We start from the raw sequence: 26,872 nt of genomic DNA, 5'->3' as shown, positions 1-26,872 counted from the left end.
AAAGCTCTGGTCCTCAACCTCCCTCTCTCAATAGTGGGCGACTACTACAAAACATCGGTCTTCAAACTTTGGGGGGATTAATGTATTTTTAAAGTGAAAGTAAAAGTGAATTACTTTTTCGTGTTAACGTCCTCAATGAAAAGTGTAGCATATAGTAATTTTTTGTGTTAGTGTGCACAATGGAAAATATAGTGAAAAGTGAAAAATAAGTTTATTCATAAAATACTATGATAAATTTAATTTTATTAAGATAGTTGTATTTAAAAAAATACTTTTATAATGTCTAATTTTTTTCACTTTTACAGTATCTTAATTATCACTCTTAAATTAGTAATATAATATAATATTAAAAGTCATTAATATAATAGATAATTAAATAAAATATTTTATTAATGAAATAAGATAGATTTTAGTTTAATCTAATTAAATAAAATTATTAATTTAATTTATTATAAAATATAGAATACGTAAACAAAATAAATAAATAAATAAATAAATAGGGTATTTTATTAATAAACAAAATAGATTTTAGTGTAGTATAAATTAAAAATATAAAATTATTCATGACAAGGTTCGATTTTAAGAGAGTGGGCGGAGAGAGGAGAGGGAAACAGCACAACGGTAGGGGAGGTTGAGCAACAGAGAGATGGAGGAGAGTAGATTGAGGTGGTGAGGGCAAGGTCGAGCAAACGGCGAGAGGGAGGGAGTAGTGTCGAGGTGAGGGCGAGGCTGAGCAACAACGAGAGGGAGGGGAGCATCGGCAAGGTCAAGTGTGAGGTGAGGCAAGCAACGGCAAGAGAGCATAGAGAGAGATGCAAAGAGCGTTGAGAAAGAGTGAGTGATAGTGAATTACAAGTCATTCACTTTTATTTTCCATCCTTGGACACACATTAATGATTTTGAGTAAAGGGGGGGGGGGGGGGGGGGGGTTAGTCCACTATGAACTTGAAATAAAGTTAAGATTTAGTTCAAATGTAGACTAGTTCAAGTACATTAGAAAACAAATTCCAGTGTTAGTGCCCCAAAATGAAAAATATGTTATAAACAAGAGAATGAGTAATTTTTTATAATATACTTAAATAGAACATATATCTAAACAGATAATGAACCAAAATAAACATGGTTACTACACTTATAAGTGATCTAATGTGTAGTAATAAAATATATTAATAAACTAATTAATGAAAAACTATATTATATTACTTAATGATTACAGTTTATTATAAATTAATATAATAATTACGTTTGACTAGAATAAATTAGAAAAATAAATAAATAAAGTAAAAAATAACATAAGCGAATATAATAAATGTTGGAAGATAGGGCCCAAACCCACATGACTAAGGAAGACTCACATATCCAAGTGTATTAGAAGATGAGCCCAAACCCATAAGACCAAGGAAAATCCGTGTAACCAAGAGATATAGAAGACGGGCTCAAGGCCCATAGGCCCTCATACAATATGGCAGGATGGTAAATAAAGGGCAATCTCATAGAGATGACATTAATGTAATTTAGCTAAAGTTCCAGGATTAAAACCTTAAACCCTAAGTTCAGGGGTATTATTGTAATATAGTAGTTCAATAAATCTACAAATAAAGCTTCAGGGGGAGAGTAAGGATAATTAATTCCATAACCCTTCTTCCTCCAGTTTTCTCCCAATAAGTTTCTCTCACTTTTTCTCCATGAGGTAAATTCATGGAGTCCTAAAAATCAACATGGTATCAGAGCCCAATAAGTTTCTCTCCCATTTCAACACGTCATGTAATTTTTATTTGGTCTAGATATGTGCATTGGACTATTTCATGGGTTATTTTATACGGATTATTTTGGGTCGTGTTAAATGGGTCAGAGCCCATTTCGGCTGCTGCTATTGTGTCTCTGTTAATGAGACATAATTATTGAAGAAGAGGTAGCCTCATACCATAGTTTATTTATGTCCTCGTTAAAAAATATCAAATTTATTTGTGGTTGGGAGTCCATGACGAAGAACTTCATCCCCGTAAAAAATATCAAATTTTTGTGGTTGGGAGTCCATGACGAAGGAACTTCATCCTCGTAAAAAATATCAATTTTTTTTTGGTTGGGAGTCCATGACAGAGGAACTTCATCCCCATAAAAATATCAAAATTTTGTGGTTGGAAGTCCATGACGAAGGGACTTTATCCCTAAAAAAATATTAAATTGTTGTGGTTGGGAATCCATCACAGAGGAACTTCATCCCCGTAAAAAATATCAACTTGTTGTAGTTGGGAGTCCATGACAGAGGAGCTTCATCCCCGTAAAAAATATCAAATTTATTTGTGGTAGGGAGTCCATGACGAAGGAACTTCATCCCCGTAAAAAATATCAATTTTTTTGTGGTTGGAAGTCCATGACGAAGGAACTTCATCTCCGTCAAAAATATTAAATTTTTGTGGTTGGAACTCTATGACGGATGAACTTATTATCATATTTATGTTACTTTCTCCCATTAGTATCATATATTATTCTCCCATTTGAAAGTTGTTGTCCTGTGGAGGGACACGGTGGTGGAAGTGGACACTTTAGAGCAATGTCTTAGTGGTTAGAAGTGATTTACATTCACTATTATTATACCAGTTGGGCCTCGTGAACGAGAGCACTAACGTGAGGGGGAATGTTGGAAGATTCAAAGAAGGCTCACATATCCAAATGTATTAGAAGATGGGCCCAAACCCATAAGACCAAGGAAGACCCATGCAACCAAGAGATATAGAATACGGGTTCAAGGCCCATAGGCCCACATACAAGATGGCAGGATAGTAAATAAAAGGTCATCTCATAGAGATGACATTGATGTAATTAAGTTAAAGTTTCAGGGTTAAAACCCTAAACCTTAAACCCTAAGTTTAGGGGTATTATTGTAATATAATTGTTTCATAAATCTATAAATAAAGTTTCAATGGGAGGGTAAGGATAATTAATTCCATAACCCTTCTTCCTCCAGTTTTCTCTCAATGAGTTTATCTCCCTTTTTCTCCATGAGCTAAATTCATGGAGTCCTCAAAATCAACAATAAATAAATAAATAAATAATTTTAATAACATAAGATATATTTTAACATTAAAAATCACTAATTTAATATAGTAATAAATAAATATAATAAATAAATAAATATATTATTTTATCAATAATATAATATATATTAATATATTACCACAAAATTTAAAACCATTGGTTTAATTAATTATAGCAATGGGATAATTAAACCAAAATAATTTATCACATTTTTATTTTAAAAATATTTTAATTATGACTATTAAATCACTAATTTAATACAGTAATTACAAAACGAATATACTGAATAAATAAAAATAATTATTTTATAAAAAAATATAGATTATTTTACAAAATAAATATAATGAAGTTATGAGGCTGGTTTATTTTTTCCTAGCTTAGTAAAAATTAAACTAGTGTCCTCTTCCTCACAGCGCCGATGCGTCATCTTCCTCACAACGCTGGTAATGGCGAGAGACAACGGCGACGAAGGCAGTGCTCCAATGGTACGCTGAGAGGGAGAAGAGAGGGAAGCCAGAGGCTCTATGATAGAGGCTCGGCCTCCCGTGCTTTGCTATGGTGGCTCTGCGACGGAGGCTGAGATGGAGAAGATAGAGGGAAAAAAAAATTCGAGGGAGGAAGGATGAGAAGGGGGAAAAGCCAAGAGGGAGAATAGAGAGGAAGTAGACGAGAGGGAGAGAAGGGAGAAGAAGTTGAGAGGGAGAAAAATTTTCCGGGAGAGGAAGACCGAGAGAGGGAGAATAGAGCAAAACGAGGAAAAAAAATTTGTCGAGGGAGGGAGAGACGAGTCCCGTGCGATCGCTTCATGCGAATGATTTGCAAAATAGGTATGAAACACGATTACCCGATTTTTTCCTGAGAAAATTACTAGCGTGATTCAAATGAGGAGGCGTTCATTCACCATTAGTGGCCTAATTGAATGAACCGAGTAATGTGCAGGTAATTCGCTTCATTTTGGACTAACCCCCCCCTAAATTCTTTTCATCAGCGTAAACGTTATGACCTTCCGGCGGCTTCAACCTGATACCGACCACGAAGTGATCAGTTCAGCAGAAGACGTTGCTTCGACCCGAAGAGATAGCCATGGGGACAGATGAATCCACTGCTAAGCTCTTCAACCAGCTTGCGGAGGATGTATGCATCGATCCAAGTAGCCGGGTGTACATGGTTCAGCAGCAGTTGCAAGCATTTTACATTGAAAGCATGAAGAAATGGAACAAGAGACTTCATCACTGGCGTCACAATCTGAAAGAGACCTACTTCAGAAGTCCTTGGACTGTTATTTCTCTCATGGCTGCTGCTTTCCTCGTTGGTCTCACTTTTCGCTCAGACAATCTTCTCCGCTCTCTCCTTCTATCTGCCCCCGCGTTTACTCTTCTTGTTCTATGTATAAACTCTTCAATTATAACCGTTTCACTCGCAAAATTTGCTGCTCTTCTGCTCCTGGGTTTGCTGCTCTTCTGCTCCTGGGTTTGCTGAAACAACAAATCCGATCCCAGGACAGAGTGATTGATCTTTTCAATAGAATTCATTCAAAAGTTTAAGCAATTTTACTCTGTTGATGTATATCTCCCAAATTATGACCAAGTACCAAGTACATCTCTTACAGATCTGTCTTTGCAAGCAGCCATGACCTCTCACATGAATAAGAAATAACTAAATACTATCTAATAAAAAATCTTCTCCATGAACATTTTCGACAATAGTGGCAAGGTGCATGCTCTAGATAAGAAAATTTCACGCAAAAAAGAAAAAAAAAAACTTGAAAATGGATACTCCCAGAATTGCGGCTAGTTGCGCTAGAGAAGAAGGAGAAAATTTTGAACATTCCCACAACCAAGACCAGGTGCATTTGTAGTCTGGTCGTGGAAGAAGATGACAATTACGAAAAGGAACACAGGATAGGACAGACCCCTAAAGACTGGAGAAACGATGAATAAAATTACTTTTAAGGAGAGTAATAGACCTCATTTTCATGTCATGGTAAAGCTTTCTTTCAGCCAAGCTCCGTAAATGATAAATTTTTAAAGGTAAATATCTCGAGGGATGCTTCAATTGCTGGTTTGGTCATTCTTATAAGGAACTACAAATGATGGAGTGGACAAGTATGAACAAATTTCTCACGTTTGTTCTTCTTTCAAACAGGATTTCCGAATTTGACTAAAACAATCCAAAATGCAATTGGGTAACAGTGAATTAGATCTCTGAATCTTTAAATGGATTCCATGGCCCATAATTTTATCTCAAACCGATGCAACCATGCCAACTCTTAGAGTTTCAAAAAAACATCACAAACATTTAAACAGACCTTTCCCTTCGACCGCTAAATCTCTTCCTTACGTCAATGGAAGTCTCTTCTTTAATCTCCCAAAGCTTCTCGAGCATCAACTTTTCCCAATTGGAGACGAATTTAAGCTGCTGTGGACCTCTGAGAGTGGTGGGAGTCTATCGATTTCCCACAAATCTACACCCAACAAGATCATCTTTTCCACCGTCCCGGGAAAGGCTTTTGTTTCTGCGGCTTCCGCAGAAACCGAGGCCGAGGAGAGCCGAGGATCATTCGTCATAAAAGATGGGCATATTCATTTCTCCTGTAAGCATCAGTCTGTAGAGGAAATAAGGTTGATCGATCGGCCGGATGGTGCGGGAGAGAGTAATAGTACTCTTGAGGACGTATCTGGGTTCTCCAGCTCGGATCAGAAAACCGATCTCTCCGAGGTCTTTCAGGATGCCAAATTCCCGGCTTTGCTCATTACTGGTTGGGTCTTCAGTAGAAAGAAGCTTGAGAAATTTGTCAAGGGGGGCTTCGAATTAGATACCAGAAAGTTGGGTTTCGGAGGTAAGAGAAAGCCTTGGATCGTTGCGAAGTATTGGGTTTTGTTCGATCAGAAAAGTAGTAATCAAGTTGGGTTTCAAGTGAAGTTTGGACGACCCAATGTGAAATTTTTCCCTCCTAGCGCTTCCAAATCCTTCTCGAGTTTTCCGCGTAAATTAAGCCGGCGGCTTCAGTTGCTGGCGAGGCCTAGAGGTTTTTCATTATTATTGGAGGACGATGAGAAGGAAGACAAGGTAAAGGACTTCCCGGAGATCAATAGGGTGTTCTTGACATACTCGAGTGAGAAAGATGAGAGGTTTTATGGGTTTGGAGAGCAGTTCTCATATATGGAGTTCAAGGGCAGGAGGGTGCCCATATTCGTGCAAGAGCAAGGGATCGGAAGAGGAGATCAACCCATTACTCTTGCTACCAATTTGGTCAGCTACAGGTATTATCAACATCTACTCAAATTGTTTTATGTCATCATCCTGTTAAAAGACGAGTTCTTCTGACACTGATGTTTTTAAACATGTTGACATGTCCTTTCTTCGTTGAAGGTCTGGGGGGGATCAATGTACAACTTATGCTCCTTCTCCATTCTACATGACGTCAAAGATGAGGTCTTTTTATCTCGAAGGGTACAACTATTCGATTTTCGATCTAACAAGACATGACAGAGTTCAGATTCAGGTAATCTAACAGGGAAGCTTCACATTTGCTCCCCCTTTTTCCTTCGTTTGTTTCCCCTCTTTAGGCCACAGCACTTCACAAATGAGTCAAAGTTCGGCCATATCTGGTTTTAGAAATGCTTGAAACACGTTTGAGTAGATTCATGACTTCGAGTAATCCTGCTAAAATTATAGTCATCTGATCTCCTTGGTAGGATTTTTCAGAAGTTGTAGTTGGTTCCACCTGCATCAGGATCTCAAGAACTGTCATTAATTCAGCTGCGGAAAACCAATCACAGTTAATAGTGGCATACTGTATAATACTCCTTTTTACTCTCTTTAGCTGTCACTTGATTGCATGGCCTTCAGAAGCTGAAATTTATCTCTAAAATGTTAGAGTTACATTAGGTCAACATCAAAATTCAGTCACGAAAGGTTTTTTCATTCTTGTGCTGAAACTGAAGTATATTGCCTAACTACGTTGTGGTGGACAAAAAAAAAAATAAAAAAAATAATCACTTGCAGAATGGGTTACTGTTATTGCGATAAGAGTAAGAATTGGTAGCTCTCATTCAGGCCAATGCTTAGAGGCTCTGCTTTGGCACATATTTTATTGCTTCTGTCCTGTGGGTGCTTAATATGGGCCCGATGCTTCTTTGTACTCGTAGCATTTAGCATGCAAACATTGCCATTGTTGAAGCAAATATATCAATTTGTTCTGGCTCCTTATTTAAGTATCTTTTTATATTTGCAGCTGTATGATAGCACTGCTCGTGGTAGGATATTACAGGGGGAGTCACCAGTTGAGCTCATTGAACATTTTACTGAAACCATTGGGAGACTCCCTGAGCTCCCAAACTGGATCATTTCGGGTGCTGTTGTTGGAATGCAAGGTGGAACTAGTGCCGTAAAGCATGTTTGGGATCAGTTGAAGGAGTACGATGTTCCAATTTCTGCATTTTGGTTACAGGTGACTGGTTGTATATGTTGATGTCAATGTTACTGTAGCTGACTTTTGTATATAATAAAACATCTAAAAGAGCAACCACTTTCATGTAGGATTGGGTAGGAAAGAGAAAAACTGTAATTGGTTCACAGCTTTGGTGGAACTGGGAAGTTGATAAAGTTCACTATCCAGGATGGGCACAACTAGTCCAAGATCTCGGTAGAGAGAACATCAGAATGATGGCATACTGCAATCCATGTCTTGTTCCAGTATTTATTCTACACATCTCGCTAATTTACATGGAATCAACTCAACGTACTGGTCCTTTGTAAAGCTTGTCTGTCTACATGCAGATGAATGACAAACCAAGCGTTAAGAAGAACTTGTTTGAGGAAGCACATAAGTTGGGCATCTTGGTGAAAGACAGAACTGGTGAGACGTACATGATGCCAAACACAGCTTTTGATGTGGGCATGTTGGATTTCACTCACCCTGCTTCAAGACCTTGGTTCAAACAGATTTTGCGTGAAATGGTGGAAAATGGAATCCGTGGTTGGATGGCAGACTTTGGTGAAGGACTGCCACTAGATGCATGCCTCTTTTCAGGTCTGTACTTATTGGTCATGTATTTCATCATTTGTGTATAATTCCTTGCAAACACTATATTGAAGCAGGTCTTAGGAATGATGGATTCTAAAGGCCATGGACTATTTCATCAGCAGAATGAACAGTTGTACTCATGGATTGACAGATACTCCAATAATTTGGAAGATTTATCAGCTTATGCTAATAAAATGTCTACTGCTTGGATATCCAGATTTAATTTTCATTGGAAGCTTTTAGTGAAATAGGTAAACGTCAAAGTTGATGGTAAACTTCATAATGCTCAAATAAGAGAAAGAAAAACGAAGAAGAAAATAGAAAGGAATGTATCTTCATCTAAACAATGCTGCATGGTGTCATTCTGCATTCTTGTAATAACACCTGCAGAGTTTCCTATATAGCAACTGACCTGGAGTTGTTCTTGCTGATTGCAGGTGAAGACCCAATTTCTGCACATAACAGATACCCCGAATTGTGGGCTGAAATCAATAGAGAATTTGTGGATGAATGGAAATCAGAGGGAGAAGACATTGAAGAGAGCTTGGTCTTTTTTATGAGAGCTGGTTTTAGAGAGAGCCCGAGATGGGCAATGTTGTTTTGGGAAGGTGACCAAATGGTTAGTTGGCAGAAAAATGACGGAATAAAGAGTGCTGTTGTGGGCTTGCTCAGCAGTGGGCTCTCTGGTTATGCATTTAATCATAGTGATATTGGAGGCTATTGTGCAGTGAACATTCCCATCATCAGGTATCGAAGAGATGAAGAGTTACTTCTTCGCTGGATGGAGCTAAATGCGTTTAACACAGTCTTCCGCACACATGAAGTAAGTTCTGTTTCCTTGTCTGGATATCAGTGTTATCTCTACATTTAGTAAAAAAATGAGGAGAATTCTTGATGCTCACAAATTCAAGCATATGACTTGATAATCAAGCTTCAATGGATAGTTCTTTTGTTTTTTTTCACAAAGGGGCCTGCAAATAGCTATGTTTCCCCAATTATCTCCACATTTCATTAAAAGTGAGAAGATTTTAGAGGCTCACAATTCCTATGACTTGATAATAATGCTTCAGTGGGTAGTTCTTTTACTTTTTTCAAAAAGGGGCCTGCAAATAGCTTTTTCCCCATATGGATTATCTCTTCACATTGTTATATAAGAGTTTATACCCCTCAGCCATCTAGTACGTAGTAAATGAGTTTTTATCAACTTAGGGAAATATCAGTGCAATGGCCACAGCTTTTGGAAGTAATGAGCATCTTTAGACTGCACTGTTATTCAGGGTTAACCTGTTGATGGTTGCACTCAGTCTGCACATGCAATCGCTTGATATTGCTTGCTTCAACACCTACTTTTGTGCTTAGAACATGCCATTCAAACCTGGAACTATTCATTCAATATTGTTCTCTGGATGTCAACAGGCCATTGCTTCCTTAATGCCACTACCTGCTTCCTATTAAAGTGAACTAACACTTTATCACTGAATCCCAGGGAAACAAACCATCTGTCAACAAACAATTCTACTCGAATAGCCACACATTATCACACTTTGCACGTTTTGCAAAAGTATACAAGGCGTGGGAATTTTACCGAATCCAACTCGTAAAGGTATATTCTTAAGAATACTTGTCAACAGTTTTCTTTCACTAATTTCCATTCAAGGCTAAGCAATTCTTGCTATGATGATATCAATCAAAAACAGGAAGGAGCTCAAAAAGGCCTACCCATTTCTCGCCATCTGTTTCTACATTTTCCAAATGATGATCATGTACATAGCTTAACATTTCAGCAGTTCTTGGTTGGTACAGAAATCCTAGTGGCACCTGTTGTAGATAAAGGAAAGAAGGAAGTTAAAGTTTATTTCCCGTTTACAGGAGGATATTCCTGGAAACATATTTGGACAGGTACAATATACAGTGGGCAGTCAGATCATAAAAGCCACAAAAAGCATGGATGTGAAGCTTGGGTGGAAGCCCCCATTGGGTTCCCTGCTGTTTTTGTAAAGGTTGGCTCTTCCATTGGTGAGATTTTTCTAAGTAACTTGAGAGAGCTGCATATTCTGTAAATTGAAATTCGAGTTGTGCAGTAGAGCAAGGTGGTAGTTTCAAGCAATTTGTACTTCCTATAAAGCACTCTCACCAGTAATCACCACATGAGCAAACCCCATCTACAAAATGATGAAACCGATTGCTATCTCTCATTATAATTTCTCTACCGGTAACCTTTGATATAAACTTGGTGGCTGTATGACAGTCGCCACATACTCTTAAGTTCTTGATGATCCTCAATGGGGTTCCATGCGATGTCGTGATCAGACCAAAGGCAATAGCTAGCTTCTCACTGTGCCCACAAAGGCTATCTTCCTTTTCATTTTCCTCCACGTCCTGCAAAACAAAATCTGTATCCGGCACATACCCGATTTTCTTGATCTTTGAGTACAAAAACTCTATTTTCTCTGATATTTTGTCCATCATTGGGTGTGAAGTATCCCCAACAATGAAGCTGTGGACCCTTCGTTTCACCTCAATCCAACTGCAACCCGGTGGCTTTGTCACCCCTTTCTCTTTCATCAACCGCCGAATATTTGCTGCATTCTCCCATTTTCCGGTAGCTGAATAAATATTTGCTAATAGTATGTAATTCCCTGAATTGTTGGGTTCAAGCTCAAAAAGATATCCTGTAGCATATTCTGCAATCTCCGGATTGCAGTAGACCCTACAAGCTCCTAGTAAGGATCCCCAAACAGCTGCATTTGGTTCCACTGGCATTTGTTTTATGAATTCCAAGGTTTCTTCAAATTGACCAGCGCGTGCCATTAAATCCACCATACAAGCATATTGCTCCACTGCAGGGTCCAATCTGTACTCTGATTGCATCATCTTGAAATACTTCCATCCTTCATCAACTAGACCTGAATGGCTACAAGCTGACAAGAGATTTGTAAATGTGCAATAATTTGGATTCAAACCCATGACCCTCAAATAACTAAAGAGGTTCACAGCATCCATTCCAAATCCATGCGTCCCATATCCTGCAATCATCGAGTTCCATGAAACTATGTCCCTTTGAGGGATCAAATCAAATACTCTCCGTGCTTTCTGTATCAAACCACACCTACTATACATGTCAATCAGGGCATTCCATGTCAGGCTACACGAATCAAGTCCATGCCTTATTATATATTGATGGATCTCTTTCCCTTGTGGTAAAGCAGCTAGCTTTGCACAAGCAGGCAAAGCCGACACAACTGTTACTGCATTTGGTTCAGCTTTACTTGATTGCATATCTCTGAGAAAATTTAAAGCCATTGCTCCATAGAAGTTTTGAGCACATGCTGAAATAATTGAATTCCATACAACAACATCTCTAACAGGAAGCTCTCTGAACACTGAACAAGCATATTCAAGTCTGTGGCATCCTGAATACATAGTTATAAGTGCACTACCTACACCAGTAGCAGTTTCAATTAAATTTCGAACAACAAAACCATGAATTGCTTTTCCCCATCTCAAATTCTTCGCTTGTGAACAAGCTGCTAGAGCTCCAGATATTGTTATAGTATTTGGCACCATACCTGTTTCTCGCATTCTTTCAAAGAACTCGAGAGCCATTTCACCATCGCCAAACTGGGTGTAACCTGTAATTAGTCCATTCCACGTTACCACGTCAGGCTCTATTCCTTGCTTTTGCATCTCATTGAAAAGTTCAACAGCTTCCTCTCTACAACCACGTAGTGCATATCCGGCAAGCATAGCATTCCAAGAAACCAAATCTTTCTTCCTGATTTTGTTGAACTTTCTCCGTGCAATCCCCACATCCCGACATTTTGCATAGAAATCAACTAATGAGTTTCCTACGAGGACATCGGTGTCCAAATGGTTCTTTATACAATAACCATGTATCTCTTTTCCATGTTGAGCCAGTGACAAATTTGTACAAGCAGAAACGACAGTAGCAATGGTAATTGAATTTGGTTTCACTCCTTCAAGTATCATTTGCCTGAACACTTGCAAGGCTTGTGAAGGACATCCATTCTGCTCGTTCCCTGCTATCAAAGCAGTCCATGATACCACATTAGGTTTGAAGTCTTTTGAACGCTGCATTTGGGAGAAGCAATCAGAAGCCTCTTGGAATTGCCCATTTTGAGCATAACCAGCGATAATTGCATTCCATGTGACTTGATCAGGCTTAACACCTTCACGCTGCATATCCTCAAAATATTTTAAAGCTTGCTTAAAATCTCCCTTTAATGCAAATCCTGAAATCATCACGTTCCACATCACAACATCTCTATATTCTATTTCTCTGAACAACTTACATGCAGTGTCCATCTTCCCACATTTTATAAACATATCAAGAACAGATTTTTTCACAAAGGAATTGCCTTCGAATCCAATACGCACCATGTAATCATAAACATTCTTCCCAACCTTATAGTTCTTCAACTCGGAACATGCTTTAAAAACTTTAGGGAAGACGAAATGATCCGGTCTAACACCTTCATCAATCATCAAATAAAACAATCTGATAGTCTCCTCGTAATCAGCTAAGTTACAATACAATCCTATCATTGAAGTCCAACTAAAAAGGTTCCGTTCGGGTATTTCCTCGAACAACTGACGCGCCTCTTCTAAAAGCTCAAACTTGCAATAGAATTCCAGCAATTGACTGCTTAAAAACGGACAGAGCTCCACACCTGAAACTGTTAAATGTGCATGAACTTGACGACCCAGCTGCAGATCACCCGTTCGACGACAATTCTTGAGAATTAGAGCATACAATCGGGCACATTCCTCTGGATTACCGAAATCCAAAGACTGCAGTGCATCATTAACAGTAACCCATGAGTCACTTTTAGATACTAAACTGCACTCCAGAACTCTTTTTGTTTCATAATTATTACCCGACTTTATATCCTTTCCAGTCTCAGTCAAAGAAAACCTTCGCCACTTCGAATTTGCAAGGGAAGAAGGCAGGTAACAAGGCAAATTTATCCTGAAGGGAATATCAGTATTTGGATGAAACGATTGAGAGGTTGCACAGACTGACATAGTCTCTTAGCAGGTTTTCAGAACCCGCAAAGCATTAAGGATTTTGAAAATTGGCTGGGTTTGTTTGTGATATTAACGAGCAATAATTTGGGAAAGGGAATCCGACGTTATATCTCATTAAACGCTAAATCTCCTGTTTTCCTTGATGCTGGATAAGAAGAATTTCCGTCCGCAGATGTTAACAGTAGACGGTTGGTGGATATAGCTATACCAGCAGAAGACAGATACGTTTTCACGATAACTGTCGGTTGCAGGGTAACGCCCCGAGCTCTAGCTAACAGTTACTCAAAATATATTTCATGAGTCAGGTTCTATTCCCTTCTCACTCATATTGGCATTCGGTTTTTGCCCTCCCCCCCATCTCCCTTGGGCATAGCCAAAAGTCGGGCTAAGTTGACCGAGGGCCTAGCCTCAAAATTGTCGTATGGGTCAACCTGTTACGGAACGTTCAATATTGTCTACCTTATTATTTGCTTTCCAAACATACCCTTCTTTCATAGTTAAAGTACTCTTGGGTAAGTCTGTGACAAATGGAGGCAGTCGCAGAGGACAAAGGCAACGTCTCGGCTGGAAAGGAGAGCGTGGGAGACTAGGAAGGAAATGGCGCTGAGGGCTGCAATCTTGGGTCGGCTTCGGATCCCCGTTCAAGCTCAAACGGTTACCCTAGATCGAACTTTGAGCTTTCATCAATGGAGCCTCTGCAGCTGGATTCGGTCGATGTCTTCGCACGGCGGCGATCATCTCGATAAGGAAGAGGTGATAGAGAGAGTGCTCTCCGTGGTCAAGAGTTTTCCCAAAGTCGATCCTTCCAAGGTTAGTTCTTTATTCAAGTCCTCAAGAGCTCCTATTTTGGTTTTTATGAGGAATCCCCTTGATCTCTTGATTTTGGCAATATCCGACAAGTTTCTGAAATTTTATTACTGAATTACTCATATATGTCATTTTGAAACCCTCGTATTTTGATGGGTTCCAATCTGTTGGAAAGAATTGTTCCACAGTAAAAATTTCTTGGGCTTATTAGTTGGGAGGCTAGTCATTTAGGATGAGTCTTGGACTCAGATTCTAACAGTATCAGAGCAGGTGCTCAGACGTGGGCTTCCACCCATTGTCCACGTGTATTGGGAGCAAAAGGGCTCCAATGGGCAGTGTTGAAACAAAGTGTCCTTAAGTTTTTACCAAATTTTAGGATGACCTTGGACTCTACTTCTAGCACAATGTGTCTTATGTTGCTTATGGAGTTAATTTTCCAAAAAAAAAAGACTTAAAAAATATCGGCAGTTTACAGAGTTGCGGTCTTCTTTCTTTTTGTTTTCTCTCGTCAAATTCCTTAATATGTATAGCTTTATTCATACCATTTCATCTTCAATGCTCACTGCTCTATGGCAATTGATTTTGTACTTATTTGTTTTTATTCAAGATCTCCTTTTTTCTCCCCAAATTCCTTTCTATTTAATATTTTCTAATGATTATATGTTTGGCCCCAACTAAAACTGTGGCAAATTATTTTCCATACTACTTTATTTTGGCTATAGTTTCTTTCTAGTTTATTATCTTCCTCAATGATTCCATGATTCTTCTTTGGAGATTGAATTTCTTCGTGCGCTTCGTGTCTTGATTTCTTTAGACATTACCGACGTAGCTTTATCCCAACTATGTCGTGTTCAGCTCCATGAATCCACCTTCTCTGTTCTATCAAGGACAAGAACTCATGTAGCTAAATTACATTTTTTCTTTCTGTAATACAATCCATTTACTTGATATCCATTTTGCTGCATTTTTAAATATGATTATTTTGTTCCATTGGTTTTAAGAAGTCTCCATGGATGAGGCCCAGTTATTCATGCACACTATGGTACATATTCTCTTTCTTTGGAGTATTTGTTAGTCTGTATTGGTTCATAGATCAAGGGAATACATAGCATTGGTCCCTGTGAAAATGGAAACATAGTTGCATGTAAAACTCTACGAAACTGAGGGAAAAATGACATAGTGTTTTTAATACAAAAATCTTATATTATTCACCTTAATCTTCATTTGTTAAAAGAGATATCTTATATCTGTAACTGTTATATGAGCATGGAAACTATATATTCGTAAAGAATATAAATACTGGATATCAGATTATGTGCAAGTAATACATGAAAGGAAATGGTCAAACGGACCTTGATTTAGTATCATCTGCATGAAAACGCCTAATATAAAAATAGAACCATACAAAATGCATAAATACAGTTAGATGATGCACATGATAATAATGACAAATAGTTTAAAAGGTTTTGTGTTTTTTTTGGGGTGGGGGAGCATGAAAACGCCTAATATAAAAATAGAACCATACAAAATGCATTAATACAGTTAGATGATGCACATGATAATAATGACAAATAGTTTAAAAGGTATTTTTTGTTTGGGGGGGGGGTGTGGAGGAGTATCCAATGCTGCAAAAAAAGCAATGTATTTTTTTGTAGTGAGATGTCACTTGAACAATTCTTATGGTCATTCAAGATATGTGGCAAGAAATTAACCTACTCTTGACTAACTTTTTGGAAGTCGAGGCACAGTCACATCGAATTAAAAAAATTGGATTCAATCTTTCCTAAAAAATAATTTCGATTTTGCAGTTGTAACTCCGACAGAAATATATGCTTAAGTTTGACATTAGGCTACAAGTTGTAGTGCTGCTACAGGTTCCAAAGACTATGTTGCTGTCTCTCTGGCTGTAGAAATTTTTTATCCAGCTCTGGAAACTTGATATTCTGATGCTGAGGGTTTGTATAAATGTGGGCCTGGGCCACAAGTTCGAGTATCTTGTGGACTGGATACTCCTGCAACACTCTAAAATACGTATAATTCATTTTTGATAAACTTGCCTAATTTATGAAAACCCACCGTATGTGACCAACAAACACAAGTTCAGGTTCTGCATATCGGTAATACCTACTTGTCAGTGATTTTCATTTTCCTTTGGATGGATGGAAATACATATAAGAGTCTATGCTCTACATGCTTGTGATGTTTTGCTGTGAATGCACAGGGATCTCTCTCTCTCTCTCTCTATGTCTCTTTCCTTTTCTTCCATATGACCTTGGCCATTGTGGCATTGTCAAAGGCCAGAGATGTGAAATTTCTGCCTTTGACAAAACTAGTTCCCGTTCGTTTTGCCATTATGGTTTGATGGAATTCTGCCATTTTCAAAAAATAAAAATAAAACTAGTTCCCATATTCTATTTGCTTCTAGTATATCTTTTTACTAGGAGGCTTCTAAGGGAGAGTCTCTTTTATTGAAGCCCTTCTGCTCCTTTTGAGCCCTCTTAATGAATGCTTATTCTCATTGTTCTCAAAAACAAAATTCAGAATTCTGTAAGCTGACCTACATTTTCGTTTTCTCCTTTCTCACTGTTTTGAGATTCCTGGGTTTCACTTTTTTAATCTCTAAATTATTTATTTCATTGTTTAATCCAGATTCTCTACCTAGGAATCTTACCTGTGTATTGACCTTTAATATGTGCCACTGCTAATGTTTACAAGAACGGTGAATTCATGTTAGCATGTTTCTGTGGCAGGGCAGTATTAGGCTTCTGATATTCATGGAGCCATCATATTTCTTCTATTTTTAGAGTGACTTGTGATATTTTTACTGATTGGGGCAAGTAGCAAAGTTAGATTCGTTCAGCATATTTGGTACATTGCAGAAGTTCAAAACACCCCAAATTGTTATCTGGGGATTTTAACTTCACGAAGTTTTCTCTTCAGGCAAAATGGTTTCTATTTTGACTCCAAAACTTCATCTCTTCCCCAACAAAAAAAACAAAGAATGTTCATATTAAATGCAAATCTTATGGTTCTGCCATTGAATTTTTGTTTATGTATGATATACAAATCAAAGTAGCAAATGGAATGTCTAAATTGGAAAGAAGAGGATCAGAGAATATCGGACTGACACCAACAGACTAGACAATGGGAGAGAGCCTGTTGAGATGGTTTAGTTGTGCTGGATGTATACCTAGTAGTGCAATCACTTGGTAGGTTTTATCAAATGTCAGTTGATGGACCAACAAGAACCTAACCCTTAAAATGGCATTGATGTAGTTGTTAGGAAAGAGTTGAAGAAGCCTAACCTAACAACAGTTGCAATACATGATGTAAAATTCACACAGCAGACGTTAACATAGCTTGAGACTAGGCTTCAATGCTGGTGCTAATCATCGCTCTCAACAAATGATAACATTCTGTTTATAACTATTCTAGGCACTTAACAACGAAAAGGCTCAAGTAACTTTAGTTGTAGAACACTCGTCTGTATTGTTGCTTGCTCTTTCTTGCTGCTGCTGACCTTTCAAAATTCTGCTTCTTGGTTCTTTTCTTGTATCCTAGCCATCTCAAAAAAGAAAAAAAAAATATTGTTAAGTATTCCTAGCAAATGTTGGTATGTTGTTCCTGCTGCTACGTAGCAACTCATTTACCATTAATGTAAATGCATTTTTTTACTGTTTCAGGTGACTCCTGATGTGCATTTCCAGAAAGATTTAGGTTTGGATAGCTTGGACAATGTTGAAATTGTAATGGCTCTAGAAGAAGAGTTTAAGCTGGAGATCCCTGACAAGGAAGCTGATAAGATTGATTCCTGCAGTCTTGCAATTGAGTATATATCACATCACCCTATGGCCGGCTGATTTTTGCATAAAGGTGTTTGTTCTATTTTTAGGATTTGGAGACGTGTTCCAGCAAGAGATCCAGAAAACCTGTTTTTTTTTGTAACGAATAGAATAGAAAATAATTGGGAATTTTACTAAATTACCCATTTTAAGCAAATATTAACCAAAATAACTAACTTCCAAACTTAATATAAAAAATTCCCAACTTTTATTGGTCAATTGTATATGTATACAGTCCAAGACGACATATCAGCTTTGATTGCTTATGTGGTGCTATGTTAACATGCCACATCGGCAATTAAAGGACTTGGTGCCATGTCACCTGATACGTCATGGAATAACTATGCAAGGATGTTGTGTCATTATAATGCCACTTTAGGTGTCACGGGGTCGCAACTCCTTTGCTTAACCCGTGCGGCACTTGTGTGCAAACTCCTTTTGCAAATACACAAGTCAGCCTAACTCTCACTTTTCTTGCAAGGGTTACACTCACTCGTTCGATGAAAGCAATAAAAGAATTTAAGAGGACTCAAGGGACTTGTTCAAGAGAGATTGTATTATATTCCAATGTGTTGTGTACAAATGAGAGACTCATCCCTATTTGTAGTTTTGAGGGGGGAACAATGAATGTTTTAGATTGTATACATTTGTCATTGATCCAATGGTTCAGATCCTTCTAGACTATTCCATTACCATTTAGCTATGGATCTTTTTAGACTCTTATATACAATATTAGGGTGTATGCCCAAGTGCATATATCGGACCCAACTTGGTGTATGTGCGGAACCTTCTAGAGAGCTTCTAGAGATCCCTCCTTTTAGAATATGGGTTGGGCCATCCATAGAGGGCTTGGCCAAGAACCTCCTCTATGTATCCTCAAATGGATCACAGGTCCAATGAGTATGCTAAGGGCTTAGGCTCCGTGACATTCTCCCCCACCTAAATTACGCAACGTCCTCGTTGCGTTCTTTGTACATCGTGATCTGGTCCTCGAATTACCATAGCGTTCAACTTCTTCCCATGTAGCCTCACTCTCTGGCAATTCATGTCATTTCACTAAGTACTCCGTCTTAGGCTGGACTCCTCTCCGTCTCTTTACGCGATCACTGATGATGTATTCCACCTCTTTGTCAAACGACGAAGTCATCAATGGCGGTGTGCGTTTGCTAACTCCTCGTGAAGGATCCTTTGCATCTGCATGATAGAGCTTCAATATGCTTGCATGAAAGACCGGATGGATCTTAAGGGATGGTGGGAGTTGGACTTGGTATGATACATTTCCAACTCTCTTTATGATGGGGTAAGACTCTTCATATCTCCTTACCAACCCCTTGTACTTACCGCGCAAAGCCTTGAACTGTTAGGGTGGTAACTTTATCATGACGAGGTCCCCCACTTTGAACTCAAGTGGTCGTCTCTTTTCATCTGCATGCTTCTTCATCCTCTTAGTGGCTTTATGCAGGTAGGACTTTGCTATGTCAACCTATTCATGCCAGTTCTTGGCAAACTGGTAGGCTGCAGGGGCTCTTGCCTTCATAGCTAGTCCGTACCGTCAATGGTGTGAGTGGTTGTTGGCCTATTGCCAACTCAAAGGGGTTGTAGCCTGTTGACTCACTCTTTTGCAAGTTGTAGCAAAATTGGGCCACATCCAAAAGCTTCACCTAATCTTTCTGATTTGCACTCACGAAATGCCTTAGGTATTCCTCCAGCAATGTGTTCGTGCGCTCTGTCTATCCGTCTGTTTGGGGGTGAAAGCTCATGGAGAAGCAAAGTTCTGTCCCCAAGAGTTTGAACATCTCCGTCCAAAATTTCCCCGTGAACCGAGGGTCTTGGTCACTTATAATTGATTTAGGGACTCCCCAATACTTCACCACATTTTTCAAGATCGGCCAGGCTGCTTCATCTGTTGTGTAATCTATTGGAGCAGCAATGAAACTTGCATACTTGGGAGAACCGATCTACCACAACTAATATAGACCCCATCCCATCCATCTTAGGCAACGTCGATATGAAATCCATAGATATGCTCTCCCATGGTCGTTCCGGCACAGGTAATGGCTCCAACAACCCTCCTTGCTTTCTATGTTCAACCTTGTCTTGTTGGCAAACTAGGCATGTCTTCATGTACTCGTCTATTTCGTCCACCATCTGTGGCCAATAGTACCTAATCTCCAACAAAGCAAGGGTCTTTCTCTGCCTTGGCTGGCTAGCCTACAGGGTGTCATGACACTCCTTCATCAATTCTCTTCTGAGGGTGCCCCAATTTGGCACATAAAGACAGTTCCCTTTTGTGTAGAGAAGCCCATCCTCTTTCCAAAATCTCCTTGTCCTTCCATCTTCAATAACTTGAATGATGCATTTGGCCACATCATCCTTGTTAAGCCCTTCTCGTATACGGTCTGGCAAAATCTCATTAAGTTTGCTTACCATAGCCACGTGTTCAAGCTTCAAGGAGCGAGTCTAGCCTTCCGACTTAGTGCATCTGCAACCTGGTTAATCCGTCCAGGCTTGTACTCAATCACCATATCGAACTCAACAAAGAAGTTTTGCCAATACGCTTGCTTCAGATTCAACTTTTTCTGAGTCTGAAAATAACTTGTAGCCACATTGTCCGTCTTGACAATGAAGCGAGAGCCAAACAAGTAGTGCCTCCACGTTCTTAGGCAATGTACCACGACCATCATCTCCTGTATATTTTCGCTCCGTCTCATTCAGCTTCCGACTTTCATATGCAATAGGGTGCTCATCCTGTTCCAAAACCCCTCCAATGGCAAAGTCAGAAGCGTCAGGGTGTACCTCAAAAGATTTGGAATGGTCCACCAACTTGAGCACTGGTTCCGTCGTTACCGCGCCCTTAAGGTCCTCAAACACCTCCTTACACTGCTCCGTCCATAGCCATGAGATGTTATTTTTCAACAAATTTGTGAGTGGAGCAGCACGCTGCGAGTATCCCTCAATGAACCTCCAGTAGTAGTTGACAAGGCCCAAGAAGCTCCGCAACTCTGTCACCTTCATGGGTACCTCCCACTTTGCTATAATGTGGACCTTGGCCTTGTCCATCCAGATCCGCCCATCTCCGATCCAATGCCCAAGGAATGAGACTTCCTTCAAGGCAAAAGAACACTTCTCTCTCTTCACATAGAGAGAGTTTTCTCGTAGCACTTGGAAAACAATTCATAAGTGGTCTAGGTGTTCCTTTAACGTTTGGTTGTATACCACAATATCATCCAAGTAGACCACCACGAATCGATCCAAGAATGGATGAAAGATTTTGTTCATCAAAATGCAAAACGTAGCTGGGGCATTCGTCAAGCCAAAGGGCATTACTAGAAACTCGTAACCTCCATACCTTGTGACGCAAGTAGTCTTCGGCTCGTTTCCTTCAACATGGTAGTACCTCGATCGTAGATCAAGTTTGCTAAAGTACCGTGCCTCAACCAGCCTATCGAACAAATCTGCTATGAGCGGAATCAGATATTTATTCTTGATGGTTACCTTGTTGAGTGCTCGGTAGTCGATGCACATCCTAAGGGTTCCATCGTGCTTCTTTTGGATCAATACCGGGGCTCCATAAGGGGCTTTCGACGGTCGTATAAAGCCAGCATCCAGCAACTCTCGTAGTTGCCTCTTTAGTTCCTCCAGCTTAGGTGGCGACATCCGATATAGGGCTAGTTAATAGATGTCATATTCTGACATGAGAACTAGGTTAATTATAATAGAATAACCTTTATAATTGTGTTATAGGTGGTTATTTATCGATTTTCAAATGAAACGTGCATTTATTGAATTTGGCATTAATCACTGTCTATATTGCATATTTTTCTCTCTTGAATTATATTTCATTGCTTTTAGGGTTTATTTCTTCCTGAAATGCTTTTTATGGATTCAATTATGGAATTTCAGGAGAATTTTGGTGAAGGAAATATTTACCAAAATGCCCTTAGTGAAATGGAGGTGAGTTTTTAGGGCAAATTGTATTAAAACAAGGGGGAAATCGTATTAAAACGAAGGGGGAGCATCGACCGAAACAGAGCACCGTGGACTGAAACAGGGGAAGACCCGAGAGGATTTTGCCACCGTCGTTCGCCACGCCACCGTCGTCCACCACCGTCTGGCAACCGAGAACAGACCTGAGGAGAGCTCGAGAGAGTCTCCGTCGCGGCGAGTTCGACAGTGCCAGTTTCTGTTTGCCAGGCGCAGAGGTGACCCGAGAGGGCTCCTCCGGTGCCAATTCCGCATTCCGACCATCCTCCAACGTCGATTACCTATTTCCGACCATTCCCGGAGCTATTCCGACTCCGACTGAGACTCGAGAGAGCTGTTTAGAGGACTTCAGTTCCGTTTCGTTCTTCGCCGGTCGTCACCTCCGTCCGTTGGCTTCTATCCTTCTTCGTCGGCGTCGTCTCTACCTCCGACCACTTGCTCTTGCTACGCGAAGCCATCAATTTTGGGAAATTGCAGCACCTGTGAGAACGAGTCTGCTGCCCGAGCGAGAGGAAGAAGGGGAGTAATTCGTCATTTTGGAATTTAATTTTTCTATAGTTTGAACTTAGGTTTTGAATGTTTATTAAATGTGATTTGATAATTAATGTTTATTGAATATTTATTTTTCGGATATTTGATTAAATTAGCTAGTTAGGGTAGGATTATAATTTAGGTTGGATTTTGGTATTTTAATCCGATTTCTGTCTTTCACTCTATGCGCCCGAGAGGGGCTAGTTGCAAGGATTGAGAAATCGGATCCGTGGTTACGTGGCGCTCGAGAGAGGCACGAATCACCGTAAAATCCAGAGTTGACGTTTCCTGTTGTGCAAGTAGTTAACTAGATGATTGCTTGATAATTTAGGATATAATTAGTGTTTAGTTCAGATTAATTCATCATATTTGGTTAGGCTAGTTGACTGAAGAATTCAGTCCTCCCTGTGGATATGACTCTCGCTTCCCGCTAAATTACATGAACGATTCGTACGCTTGCGAGGTACAAAAGCCGATGTAATTAAATTTTACATCACTAGTGCAGGGGGTCTTGAACCGGGCTCCAACTCGATTTGGTGATCGACCTCCCTCCTTGGTGGTAATCTCTTGGGTAGCTCGTGCGACATAACGTCCTTAAATTCACTAAAGACCTTCTCGACTTCCCGTGGCATGGGCATTCCGTCTTTCTCTTTTGACAAGGTGGCCAAGTAGGTTACCTCACCCTTCTTGAGACCCTTGACCAGCTGCATAGCCGACAACATCTTACCTATCTTCTGGCCATCCTTCAATACCGGGACCATGCAAGGTACCTTCTCATCCAGAAAACTCAACACACCCAAGCATGACATAGGAATGGCCTTGGCCGAGCTAATGAACTCCATTCCGAGAATGACCTTAAAGTCATCTATGCACTATTGTCAGGTGAATGGTGCCTTGTCATTCTCCTGCCTTAAAGGCGATGCCCTTTGCAACCCCAATCACCGGCTTAACCTCAGAGTTGATCGCCTTCATCCTACTTACATCCTTCTCCAATTTGAGACCCAACCTCTTGGCCTCTTCTCCTGAGATAAAGTTGTGAGTGGCTCCCGTATCAATCATAGCACGTGTGCTTTTGCCATTTAAACACACATCTACGTACATGAGTTCCTTGACTGAATGGGCAGCAAACATGGCCACATGAGCCTGCCCCTTCATGGCATTGAAGAGTCTAAGTGCCCCCATCTTAGGCTCCTCCTCAAAGCCTTCCTTGTTTACCAACAAAGCATTGAAAGCTTTATTCTTTGGGCACTCAAAAGCTTGATAATCACCATCACAAATGAAACAACCCGAGCGATGAGGGACGAACTTACCTTTGCCCTTTTGATCATAGCTGGTTTTCTGGCCTTCTTCCTTCTGGTACTTCGGCTTGTCTCCCCCGCCTTTGCCTTGGTTAGGTTTGCCCTTTTTGTCTTTGTTCGAGCCCTCAACCTTCTTTGTGAATTCGATCAACTTCTCCGCCGTTGAGAGTGCGGTGGCCAAGTCTTGAACTCCACGCCTTTGCAACTCTTGTTTTGCCCAAGGTTGCAATCCATCCATGAAGAAGAAGAGCTTATCTTTCTCAGCCATGTCAGATATATTCAGCAACAAGGCTGTGAACTGGTTGACATACTCTTGAATGGACCCCGTATGTTTTAGCCGTTTTAGATTCTTTCGAGCCAAGTACTCCACGTTTTCTGGAAAGAATTAAGACTTGATCTCCTTCCTGAAATCTTCCCATGTTGCTATAGTGCAGTGGCCTTCGGTTACATCACCGTACCTCTGTCTCCACCATAGCATTGCATCGTCGGTGAGATACATAGCGGTTGTATCCACCTTCATGGCTTCCTCTGAAATCTGGGCAGCTTTAAAATATTGCTCTATTTGCCAACGAAAAATTCTCTAAGTCCTCGGCATCTCGTTTCCCATTGTAGCTCTTAGGTTCTGAGACTTTGACCTTTGAAGCGAACTCCCTTGGTCCAAGCCCTCCCCCAGTGGCCACCGCCTTCTCTAACAGAGCCAATCGAATTTTAACATCTTCAAGCGCAGCTACTTCCTCACGGAGGCTAGTCATTTCGCCTTCCATAGTCTCAAATTTTTCGGACATGCTCTCGACCTTCTCTGATGTCTTTTCACCCAAGGTTTTAAAAACTCCTACCTCACTTCGCATGTCGGCTTCAAGACTATGCAAGGCATCTACAAAAGCATTTGACTTGTTCAAACATTCAAAGAGAGTTTGTTCGAACTTACCTAACCGAGTCTCCAATATAGAGATACGAGCATCCAACGCCGATTCCCGACCTCGGTCCCTTGACCTATCTCTCTTTGACTTTGAAGACTGGCCTTCTACCGCCACATTGGTCACTTGCGAATCACTAGCCATGATGCAACAACAATCCTCAACAATTTCCCCTCTTGAACCGAAGCTCTGATATCAACTGTCACGGGGTCGCAACTCCTTTACTTAACCCGTGCGGCACTTGTGTGCAAACTCCTTTTGCAAATACACAAGTCAGCTTAACTCTCACTCTTACTTGCAAGGGCTACACTCACTCGCCCGATGAAAGCAATAAGAGAACTTAAGAGGACTCAAGGGACTTGCTCAAGAGAGATTGTATTACACTCCAATGTGTTGTGTACAAATGAGAGACTCTCCCCTATTTATAGTTATGAGGGGGAGCAATGAATATTCTAGATTGTATACACTTGTCATTGATCCAATGGTTTGGATCCTTCTAGACTATTCCACTACCATCTAGCTATGGACCTTTTTAGACTCTTATATACAATACTAAGGTGTATGCCCAAGTGCATATACCGAACCCAACAACTTGGTATATGTGTGGAGCCTTCTAGAGAGCTTCTAGAGATCCCTCCTTCTAGAACATGGGTTGGGCCATCCATAGAGGGCTTGGGCAAGAACCTCCTCTATGTATCTTCAAAGGGATCACAGGCCCAATGAGTATGCCGTGGGCTTAGGCTTCGTGACAATAGACCACTCTCGACCCTTTTATTTTTCTTTCATTCTCTTTTGATGCTCCTCTTGTTGGTGTGTGTTTCCCCCTAGACACTTCAGAGTTTTCCACACCTTCCCCTCACGCTCTCACAATGCTTGCGTCTCACACATTTGGCATTTCTCTCAACCTGGTCTTCTTCTCAATCATGTCTCTCACCATTTTCCTTTATTACCCCCTCTCTCAAAATTGAAGCTTATCATTTCATCCTCAAAGTTGAGGTTATTATTAAATTTAATTGAAACTTGATTGAACTGATCTTTGCATTTATTAACTTTTTTTGTATTTGAGTTTATGGGTTTTTACCGAAGCCTATCATTTCATCCTCAAAGCCGAAGTTATTACAAAGTTTAATTGAAACTCGATTGAATTGATCTCTTCATTTATTAATTATTTGTATTTTAGTTTATGGATTTTTATGTCATTGAACGTTGTATTTGATTTAGGTAAATTGAGCAGATTATTCAATAATGATGATTTTGAATGTTGTCTTTTATTTCTGTTAAGTAATGATGTTTTTGTTCTAATGGATGATTTCTTTTTGTTACTACAAATTTTAATTTTGAGTGTTTAGGGCTTAAACCTTTTCCAATTTTTTAGGGCTTAAGGTTTCAAACCCTAAACCGTCAACCCTATGCCCTAAACCCTAAGCCGTAAGCCCTATACTAATTTTATATATTATTATTGTAGATAAAAGGTAATAAAACGTGTACTGACATATATGATTTTTGAAAACAAAAATGAATTTTTATAATATATATATATTATTAGAAAATATCTTAAATCACTAATGAAAGGTTTTAATTATATTAGAAAAATTTTAAAAAATAATTAATGTGAAAATTGATATTTTATTACAATAAATAGAAGTTAATGAAACATGTACCAATGCATATGAGTTTTTAAAGCTAAAACAGTTTTTAAAATTTAAAAATATCTTAAATCAATAATAAAAGTTGTTAAATAGGTAAGAATATGATCTTCTAAAAAAGTAATATAATTTTTTTATATTTTTTTATGATAAAAAAGGTAATAAAATATGTACCAACAAATAATATTTTTAAAAATTAAATTATTTTTTACAAAATTCTATGTTTAATTAAATAATTTCTTAAATCAATAATGTACGGTGTTAATTACATTACAAAAATACTTTTAAATAAATAATAAATAAAAATTATATTTTTATTATTTAAAATAAAAGTTAATGAATTTGTGTTAGATATTAAAAGGAAAATGGGAGAAAAAAAGGTAAGCTTAGGTACCATATATACGGTCAAAGATGAATTGTCTTGGACTGTAAGTATGTATCGTTGACCAGTCAAAATTGAATATTTTATATATTAAATTTAGAAGTCGGTTATTTTTGTTAATATTTGTTAAAAAATGGATAATTTAGTAAAATTTCCAAAATAATTTTAACTAGTTAAGAACACTACCGCCAACTCAAACCCAACATGATTTGAAATACATATTTATTAGTGTTATCTGGCATTAGTTTAACATTTATATACGCTGACGGTACAATCATAATGACTCTTGCGTATTTTTTTAGACTTGTATAATACATGTATTTCTTCTACTGAGCAAATACTGGCTAC

The 26,872-nt window shown here is 39.2% G+C and overlaps 3 protein-coding genes across 3 annotated transcripts; 2 read left to right on the top strand and 1 right to left on the bottom strand.

Moving 5' to 3' along the window:
* The first annotated feature begins 5,295 nt into the window (after positions 1 to 5,295).
* On the top strand, positions 5,296 to 10,175 carry LOC137960426 (uncharacterized). The gene is made up of 8 exons (XM_068808056.1): positions 5,296 to 6,302; positions 6,412 to 6,544; positions 7,277 to 7,492; positions 7,582 to 7,737; positions 7,822 to 8,074; positions 8,506 to 8,891; positions 9,555 to 9,671; positions 9,766 to 10,175. Exons 1-8 carry the CDS (start codon positions 5,299 to 5,301, stop codon positions 10,126 to 10,128), a joined length of 2,628 nt encoding a protein of 875 aa, XP_068664157.1. The 5' UTR covers positions 5,296 to 5,298; the 3' UTR covers positions 10,129 to 10,175.
* Positions 10,176 to 10,198: 23 nt separating this feature from the next.
* Positions 10,199 to 13,114, bottom strand: LOC137958917 (pentatricopeptide repeat-containing protein At1g20230-like). The gene has a single exon (XM_068806125.1). It carries the CDS (start codon positions 13,112 to 13,114, stop codon positions 10,199 to 10,201), a length of 2,916 nt encoding a protein of 971 aa, XP_068662226.1.
* Positions 13,115 to 13,644: 530 nt separating this feature from the next.
* On the top strand, positions 13,645 to 17,820 carry LOC137960014 (acyl carrier protein 1, mitochondrial-like). The gene is made up of 2 exons (XM_068807461.1): positions 13,645 to 13,927; positions 17,608 to 17,820. The coding sequence occupies exons 1-2, from the start codon at positions 13,715 to 13,717 to the stop codon at positions 17,782 to 17,784; spliced, it is 390 nt and encodes a 129-aa protein (XP_068663562.1). The 5' UTR covers positions 13,645 to 13,714; the 3' UTR covers positions 17,785 to 17,820.
* The last annotated feature ends 9,052 nt before the right edge of the window (positions 17,821 to 26,872 follow it).

The sequence above is a fragment of the Aristolochia californica genome, unplaced genomic scaffold, assembly GCF_029961685.1.
Source record: "Aristolochia californica isolate CCGP_79_NKW_82.1479 unplaced genomic scaffold, dmAriCali1.0.hap1 SCAF_3, whole genome shotgun sequence".
NCBI lineage: Eukaryota > Viridiplantae > Streptophyta > Magnoliopsida > Piperales > Aristolochiaceae > Aristolochia > Aristolochia californica.
Note: the sequence above shows the minus strand (reverse complement) of the source record. Positions and strands in the feature narration are given on the sequence as shown.